The sequence below is a fragment of the Lactuca sativa genome, chromosome 5 (genome assembly GCF_002870075.4).
Source record: "Lactuca sativa cultivar Salinas chromosome 5, Lsat_Salinas_v11, whole genome shotgun sequence".
Lineage (NCBI taxonomy): Eukaryota > Viridiplantae > Streptophyta > Magnoliopsida > Asterales > Asteraceae > Lactuca > Lactuca sativa.
This window is the reverse complement of record NC_056627.2, coordinates 129,724,686-129,734,572: the sequence shown is the minus strand read 5'-3', so window position 1 is coordinate 129,734,572 and position 9,887 is coordinate 129,724,686. Positions and strand designations below refer to the sequence as shown.

The 9,887-nt window shown below is 34.6% G+C and overlaps 2 protein-coding genes across 2 annotated transcripts; one reads left to right on the top strand and one right to left on the bottom strand.

The window, feature by feature from the left end:
- Positions 1-1,520: 1,520 nt before the first annotated feature.
- LOC111880381 (uncharacterized) lies at positions 1,521-5,294 on the top strand. The gene is made up of 3 exons (XM_052771686.1): positions 1,521-1,715; positions 1,830-2,070; positions 2,176-5,294. The coding sequence occupies exons 1-3, from the start codon at positions 1,521-1,523 to the stop codon at positions 5,292-5,294; spliced, it is 3,555 nt and encodes a 1,184-aa protein (XP_052627646.1).
- A 1,885-nt stretch (positions 5,295-7,179) lies between these two features.
- LOC111880378 (CASP-like protein 1) lies at positions 7,180-8,284 on the bottom strand. Its single transcript, XM_023876797.3, has 3 exons — positions 7,926-8,284; positions 7,713-7,842; positions 7,180-7,572 (listed from the first exon to the last, which is right to left on the bottom strand). The coding sequence occupies exons 1-3, from the start codon at positions 8,207-8,209 to the stop codon at positions 7,345-7,347; spliced, it is 642 nt and encodes a 213-aa protein (XP_023732565.1). The 5' UTR covers positions 8,210-8,284; the 3' UTR covers positions 7,180-7,344.
- Between the last annotated feature and the right edge of the window lie 1,603 nt (positions 8,285-9,887).

Below are 9,887 nucleotides of genomic sequence, written 5' to 3'. Positions count from 1 at the left end.
CACGTTGCATCCAAGGACACCGGAAGCTGAGCGAATTAGGATTCGAGATAGAGAGAATAATTAATTTTTCTATAGTTATTTGTTAGCGGATCATGTAGTAGTTATTTGTTTGCGGATTATGTGGTAGTTATACGTTTGCTGATTTTTAGAAGGTTGTTTGCTTGCGTACTTTTTATATTTATTTTTTGCTGAATTTGTGACATGGATTTTTAGTATTTTATAATGATTTAAAACTTTTAAGTTTATAAATTTTAGTTTCTTTGTCTGACTATTTTGTTTATGTTATTTAGTTTTCTTCTTTCTGTTTATTAGATATTTATACATTTGTATAATAAGTAAAACAAATAATCTACCAAATAAAATTTACAATATCATTTAAATATAAATCAATCAATATGCATTCTTTCAATTATTGAAAAAAACTATTAAAACATGAAAGAAATATTTACCGAAAAAAACTAATGAAACTTGAAATAAATATATATTAACAAAAAACACAAATTGTTAAAACATTACTTCAAGTATTAAAAAAAGCAGTATAATTTAATGTAAGTATCAATCTCACATATAAATAATTAGTTCAACTCAATCGGTATTCAATTAATACGGTTATAAGTATTGTATATAAAAATTATTTTTTATTACAATGTGTTATAAAAAAATAAAATTATATATTATTAATTTCATGTTTTTACAGTTGGCATGATGATTGTAGATAAAGAAAATAGGCCTAATGAGGCTATCCAACTTGATGTAAATACACAAAAGGGTATGTTTCATATGCGCAACATGATTAATACGTTATCTTTATGCATAATTCATCCAAAAAAATTATTGCAGAAAAAAGAAAATTATATAATAAGACATATTATGAACGACTAAAGGAGAAGAAGAAAATGAGACAAACAGCTAATGGAGAAGTAAGTAGTCAAAACATGACACCTATGACAAATGTGTCTACAACACAGAGGACCCTGGCTGATATTACTAATGTAACTCCTACAAGTGTATTGGATTTTGCTCAAAGGAAATCGATTAAGAACAGAAATGCATATCAACGATGCAAGGAACGAAACTCACCGACAACACCTATTGAAATTAGTCATCAGGATCCATATAGCTTTGTTTATAATGGTATCCCTAAAGAACATCGTGTTTTGAAGGTACAACAACCATGTGTTCATTGTGGAGCAAAACGATTTCAGTTTGAATTCCCTACCTTTTGTTGCATGGATGGTAAGACAAAGTTATCACATTCCTCTATTCCTGAAGAATTACTCAACCTCTTCACATCCAGAAACGAATTAGGTAGGACATTTAGACAAATGATACGTTGCTACAACAGCAACTTTTCTTTCGCATCAATTGGCGTTAATTATGACAAAACATTGACAAATATGACATCTGGAGTATACACCTTTTGTGTGAATGGAGGAATATATCATAGAATCGATTAGTTGACTCCAAGAGATGGAATACCTCGGTACTTACAATTGTATTTTTACGACGCTGATTATGAGATGTCACATAGACTCCAAAGGAAGAATATTGATAAAGAAATTGCTGGAAAGTTGATTCGTGTTCTTGCTACAAACCCATACGTGAAGACATTTCGAAGACTTGCTGATCTAGTGCCGCTTGACAATTATAGAGTCACTTTAAATGCATCGGTAGAACTTGATCAAAGGGTATACAACCGACTAACCACATCTGAGGTACCATAATAATTATTTTCTACTAATTATAAAATAAATATACCACGTATGAAATACAACAGTGTATATTACACACCATATTTAATCATGTCGTTTGTATCGTAAAAACCTCAGGTCGCTGGTATTTGGGTTGAAGGTAACGACAACATAGCCGCATATAAACGAAGTATTATCGTTTATGGAAAATCTGAGAAACCGCAAACAATTCAATCTTATTGGGGATGTTATGATCCATTGTGTTATCCTTTATTTTTTCCTAACGGTGAGTCTGGATGGCATTTAAAAATCCCAAGACATGGATTTTCCATCAATGATATTATTAATGACGATGAAGACATCGGGGATGATTTAGAAGGTACACATATCATAACTTTTAAAATTTTAGTTAAGTTAACAAACATTACATTTTGTACACAACATTAATTCTTAATTTTTTTTTCACGACATCAACATTGGTTAGACTCTAATACAAAAAAAGGGCGGAATACTGTATCTATGCGAGAGTACTACTGCTATAAGTTTCAAATTCGGCCAAATTATAATGTAATTTTGTTGAGAGGGAGATTGCTACAACAGTTTGTAGTAGATATCTACATCAAGCTTGAGACTTCACGTTTGGATTTTTATAGAAAAAACCAGTCCAAAATAAGAGCAGATTTATACCAAGGTGTAGTGGATTGTGTTAATGCTGGTGAGGTTCGACCGACTATGATAGGGCAATGTGTCGTGTTGCCTGCAAGTTTCATCGGAGGACCCCGTGACATGCGGCGACGATTTCTTGACGCCATGACTTTAGTTCAAGATGACGGGAAGCCTGACATATTTCTTACAATGACATGCAATCCAAATTGGCCAGAAATAAAAAATGAGTTACTACCTTGGCAGACGGCCCAAGATCGATCAGAACTTGTGTCAAGAGTTTTTCGTGCTAAGTTAGAGGATCTTAAGAAACAACTCCTCAATAAGCATGTACTTGGTGTAGTGGGTTCGTACGTTTATGTCATTGAGTTTCAAAAGCGTGGTTTGCCGCATGTGCATTTCCTCTTGATAATGATGCCTCCATACAAGCTTACTAATGCAGACCATTACGACAAAATAGTATGTGCTAAAATTCCAGACCCAATAAGGTATCCTAAAATGCACGAATTGGTCATCTCACACATGATACATGGTCCTTGCGGTAGCTTAAACTCTGATTGTCCTTGTATGAATAATGAGCAAAAGAAATGTCGTTTTAGATACCCTCGACAATTCAATGAAACAACATTACAAGGAAAGGACTCATATCCTGTGTACCGAAGAAGAGATAATGGTATAGAGGTGGACATACTGGGCAATAAGATGGATAACAGATGGGTTGTCCCGTATAACCCAAAGTTGTTAATGATGTTTAACTGCCATATGAATGTTGAAGTCTGCTCGAGTATAACCTCTGTGAAATATGTGTTTAAGTATATTTACAAGGGCCATGACAAACAAGTTATCAATATTGATCCGGATGGACAACCAGTTGTTATCAATGAGATAAAACGGTATCAGGATGCACGATATGTCTCACCTCCTGAGGCAATATGGAGGATTTTTAGGTTCCCCCTTTCTCAGATATACCCTTGTGTGATGGCTTTGCAGGTGCATCTCCCAAATCAACAGTTAGTTAGGTTCAGTGAGGATGATACACTGCCTAGCGTTGTTGAAAAGGAGAGAGATAATAGATCAATGGTGACTGCGTTTTTTCTAAAAAATAAAGAAGATATTCGTGCAAGAGAATATAAATACAGAGATTTTCCTAAAAAGTTTACGTGGGATCCGATGTCACATCGTTGGAATCATCGAAAACTAGGATTAATGCGAGGTCGTTTGGTTTCTGCTAATCCTGCTGAAGGGGAGCGATACTACCTTCGCCTACTTTTATTTCATATTAGTGGCCCTACGTGTTTTGAAGATCTGTATACGGTCAACAATATAAAATACCCAACATTTCGGAAAGCAGCTCTTGAAAGAGGCTTAATAGAGTCCGATGATGGTTTGTCTCAATGTCTTACAGAGGCATCTTTGTTTCAATTTCCCAATGCTCTTAGAAGGTTGTTTGCAACAATATTGAGGTTTTGTGAGCCAGGAGATGTTCGTAAGTTATGGCATGAGCACTACAATGGACTTTCAGAAGATTATAGACGACAATACGGCAGTGTTGAGAGAGTCCAGAATATTGTCCTCACTGAAATCATGGTATTCCTACAATCTATGGGTGACCGCATTGATGATTTTGATCTTCCAAAAATAAATCAAAATGTGGATTTAGAATTTGGAGTTTTTCGTGAGGTACAAGAAGAATGCTCTATTGTTTTAGAACATGAACATTTACAAGCCCGAGATTCTCTCAATCCCGAACAAACGTTTGCATATGATGAGATCATGCGGCATGTCCATAATGATATTCCTGGAGTGTTCTTCATAGATGGTCCTGGTGGAACAGGAAAAACATTTTTGTACAAAGCTTTACTTGCTAATATTCGTTCGTGTGGTCATATTGCACTCGCGACTGCTTCATCTGGTGTTGCGGCTAATAACATGCCCGGGGGAAGAACAACTCACTCTCGCTTTAAGATTCCTATCAATCTTGAAAATAACTTAGTCTGTAAGATTTCAAGACAAAGTGGTACTGCACAACTACTTCGGACTGCAAAAGTAATCATTTGGGACGAAGCGTCGATGGCTAAAAGACATGCATTGGAGGCGGTGGACCGTACAATGAAAGATATCACTGGGGTGATGCTCCCATTTGGTGGAAAGATAATGGTTTTGGGAGGTGATTTCAGACAAGTATTGTCGGTCGTTAGACGTGGAACACGAGCACAGACCGTGGATTCTAGCATACGTATGTCACCTCTTTGGTCTTCGATTACCAAGTTGCGGTTAACTATAAATATGAGAGCACTAACCGATCCATGGTTCTTAGACTTTCTATTACGTGTCGGTGATGGAGTTGAAGAAACGGTGCACAAAAACTTTATTCGCATCCCTGATGATATGGTAATTCCCTTCACTAAAAAAGAAAAGTCATTGCATGCTTTGATTGATGCAATCTTTCCATCCTTTGAAATTAATAGATCTGAACCAGATTATATAATTTCGCGTGCAATATTATCCACAAGAAATGATAGTGTCGATGAGATTAATGATTATTTGATCGGCCGATTCCATGGAGAAGAGCGAATTTACTATAGTTTTGATGAAGCCGTGGACGATATAAATAACTTCTATCCTGTGGAATTCTTGAACACGCTCAGTGTTAGTGGTTTGCCCCCTCATTACTTAAGACTGAAAGTTGGATGCCCGATAATACTGTTACGGAATCTCGACCCGTCAAATGGATTATGTAACGACACCCGATTGATATGTAAAAGTTTTCAGCACAATGTCATTGATGCCGAAATAGCTGTTGGTCAACATGCTGGAAAGAGGGTATTTTTGCCAAGGATTCCTCTAAGTCCGTCTGAAGATGACATGTTCCCGTTCAAGCTGAAGAGAAAGCAATTTCCAATTCGATTATGTTTTGCAATGACAATAAATAAAGCTTAGGGACAAACAATTCCAAATGTAGGAATTTATCTTCCAGAATCGGTTTTCTCGCATGACCAACTTTATGTGGCATTATCCAGAGGGATATCACGTGCCACTACAAAAGTATTGGTGGAACCCGATGAACAATTCAACGGCAGTGAAGTCTATACGTCAAATGTCGTATATAAAGAAGTGTTGCATGATAAATAATGACTAGCCAATCATGTGTTCATATTCATTTTTAAAGAATCACAACTTTTCAATTTTAATTATTTATGATTTCGTTTCTGGTAGCATGACTCTTATTGATAATTGTTTATGTGTAGCAAACTATTTGTGCAAAAACACTAATCCTATATATGAACTAATGTCTAAAATAAAGAAAAATCGCACCCGACGCTTGGCGCGGGTAGACGGCTAGTGTGTATATATATATATATATATATATATATATATATATATATATATATATATATATATATATATATATATATATATATTTCGTTGAATTCTAATGAGTTTCATGCATTGTAGAAATATTAATGTAGAGCTGTATAGTAAGTAAAATTATGATGTGTCAATCAATTAAACTCTTAAAAGTTTAATGTATTATGGATGTCCTTAATGGCGACATGTTTTTTTGCGGCGACAGGACATTTGCGACGACGGTGAGAATTAGCGGCGGTATATAAAACATTTGCAGCGAGACAATAGTAGTGACCTTTTTGCTGCAACGCATCGCCGCAAAAGGCTTTAAAGGCGACACACCTAGCTTTTAACGTGGACGCTTGTCGCCGCTAATGCTCCCATTTCTTGTAAGGGTGGCTAAGAAATTTTAGCATTTTGTAAGAAATTTTAGCATTTTGTCACACAAAAAGGATTTTTATGAACATGCATTCGATCTTTGCTACTGATATGACTAATTTCATCATACTATTTAATCACATAAAATTGACTTTGTGTGAACCTGTGGTTGCATAAATGGATTTCCGTTATCATATATGTACGTCTAAGTTAATAATAGTGTCAGAATAGATCTAGATATCACTCACAGGTGATAAATGATGACATTTAGCCACAATAAAAAAACTGTGGTCGACACCGTTTTTCTGCTTTAATTCCTACAAATCAAAACCGATATATAGACATACTTGAAAACCACAGGAAGCAAAACCGCTCTTTAGCCGATTTCGGGCCTATACAACAAAGTCTCGACCTTCTTTTCTTAACATTCAAATAAATATCAGAACTTCTTAGTCTTATAATATTTGAACTTTACATATTATTTTCTGATCAAGTGGGAAAAGTATTATTTTTAACTTTTAGATAGTAACGTTTTCATTTATCTGTTGTTTAAGATATATTATTTTTTTATTCATTTTGAAGAATCTATTTTAATATTTAAACAATTGTCCTCAAATACTGTAATAAACCTCTTTTAATTAAAAAAACAGAGTTTAATTGAAATAGTGTTACTTTTTAGAGCATAATAAATAATTATATGAAATTCAGTGACTATATATTTCAAAGTTCAATGGGCAAAAAATATATTCTTTTTAAATTTAAAATAGATATTCCAACGTTTGTAATATTGAATGCGTTGTAAAAAGGGAATGATAAAAATGATACGAAAAGTAGAATAATAACATGAAAATATATATTAAAGTCTAAAAAGTACACCCTAGTAGTTATATCGACACATTTTTTTGTTTCATGTAATCATATTTAAAACTAAAGGCTTGCGTTCACGTCATAACTTACAAAAATTTGAAAATCCTTGAATTATTCTAATGTCAAAAAGATCAAATGCTCTAAAGTCGTGGAACGACGAAAGTTGGAATGCTGTAAAGATTTATCTTCCTCTTTCAACATATGTATGTAGGACCACTAATGCTTTGAAATATAACAAAATCAACTATATATATAACTTTAATGCAATCTGTATCAATCACAAATATCACAAACAAAAAAACTGGCACGAAGTAAAACATGTACATAGAAATTTTACACTACAAAAGATAAATAACATGAAACTCGTACTTCCGAAATATTTCACATATCAAACAAACTATAGCCTGGCGATCTTCTTGGAAAGTGCATAAGTGTTGATCCAAACCAACAGTAGAAGTGTTATGGAGGATACGAGAGACAAAGCAATAGAGGCTCCAACACGGATGCAATAAGTATCGTACGTGTCACAGATCTCGTTCCATCTGCTATGAGAGTTTCCTTTGAGTCCTACGTAAGATACACCTCCTGATGCTCCTGTTGCTGCAGCCATGATACCTAATAGCAGCTGCACCATACCCGATGATAATTATATATGTTAGTATCATTTTAATAGATAAAATTATGTTATTTTGTTTTGCTTATATATATACGGATGAAACATGGATTAATTCGTTCTAAAGAAATTAGTGTGGTTCAGGAGCTTACTGAATCGACTATCACAAAATGAAATTTTAGCTTTGTTGAGGTTCCTCCTGGCTTCCTGAGTGCGAAAACTGATATTAAACCAGTGATGATGCTGTATAAAGCAGCCGTGGAGAGCGTTGCCAAAAGGTTTCTACATCACAAAATTAAAAGAGTGTAAATATCACGTCCCACAATAAAGATGCATTTTGTGCCAAGTTGATCTTGATTACTTACATGTGAGCTGGGGAGTGACTGAATTTTCCAGTCCTGGATATTGCTATCCCGGGTGCAATCGGAATAAGCTCAGTTTGATTAGAAATCACCAGAAGAACGATAGCAGCCACGGAAGTTGCAAAAAGCACGACCCTGAAGAACACATCAACCACTGCATGCTTCTTAGATCCACCTGCGCCTCTTGTAGCACTGTACTCCGGTGGTGGCGCTGACGTCTTTAGTGGTACCTCCATACTAACGGCGGCATGGGCATGTGGAGGAATAGCGGAGTCATTGGATGCCATCGTTTTTAAGGATACACGTTACAGCAAAGGATAGTTTGTTAATTATTTCTTTGTAAGTGTAGTTGGGTATATGGCAACAGATTCTACGTTTATATAGCAGTAGGGTCAACTGATTGCATGATAGCAATGATAACGGTTGGATGTTTCACATGTGAATAGATAAATTTTATATGTCAATATGTTCACACAATCATTTGGGAAATGGTCAACAAGGGATAAACATATTTGTAGATGGCTTGCTTTCGTTGAGAAGTACAATTTGTGGTCAATTTGACTTTGTCGAAAATCCGATTACGTTGTTTTTCCTACTATTATATCATTATATGTGTCTTTAAATATCATAAATAACAAATACAACGCATTCACACATATGACAAGGCATGACGAATAAATGGGGTACATATAGAACTTCATGAATTATTGTTGGTTGCAAATTAATAAACAATACTATTTTAAATATATTATAACACATAAAATAGAATAATGTGTCTATGTACGTAAGTTTACATATAGAACCTCCAAACAAGGTAGTTTTTATCCATTTATATTTAAACTAATAATGACATCTCTTTTACTATTATTCTTTAATCATGTAACTTACTAAATCGATCGAATTTAAGTTCATTTTATTCATTGTGTCTATGAACTAAAAGCATTAAAAGTCATAATCATTTAATCAGCCCTACTAAATTTTAAATGAAAACTAATAGAATAAAAGATAAAAGAATAACATGCAATAACTTAATCAAACTTTTCAAAAATCATTCGATATAGTTTTTCAATTGAAGGATAAAATGTTTGAGTTATATTCGTTAAAAAATATTAATTTTACTTTCTCCATAAACTTTAATGATTTTTTTTTTTGCAACAAAAAGATATATAGTTGATCTTTTTCATTCTATAATTGTAACGCCGAAAATTTCAAAACAAATTTTCATTTAAAAATAATCGTTTAATTCTTAAAATACTTTGCTTAAAATCTCATTCATAATCGAATTACAAAACATAACTCCATTTTCACTTGCATAATAAACCAGGATCCTCAAAACATGACTCTTTCTCTGGTGTGTACAATCGAGCCGGTGTCGTCCCGTGATCCTGAAAGAAACCTGAAACACATAACACAAAACACTGTAAGCACGAAGCTTAGTGAGTTCCCCAAAATACCACACATACACATATTAGCCACCCGAGACTATAACTGTGTGGGTCCGTGGACCCTACTCTATGAACCCTCTGGTTCTAACTCTGTGAACCTTTCGGTTCTAACTCTGTAAACATGCACAACATAAATCACATAGAAATAATGCAGTACAACACATAGCATACAAATACTCTGTCACATAACTCTGGTTACCTACTCAAGGTAAAGTATAGTGAGAAGACCCACCTAGAAATCAGAAAGCAATTATCTGCACATGCGAACCTCGGGCTCGCCACTGCCTAACACATAAGGCAAATATCTCTAATTAATACTCGAAGTCCCAACTCTAATTAACCGGCGATTACTCTTTCCCTCTCTAGTCAGGTAATGGGTAAAAGACCATTTTACCCCTCCCCGACCTCTATTACCTCTGTTGACCAAAACTCCCAAAGTCAACATAAGACAACTCAAGTCAACGATCAACACTGACCAGACTCGGTGAGTACACAAGAGTGACTCGGCGAGTCCATGCGG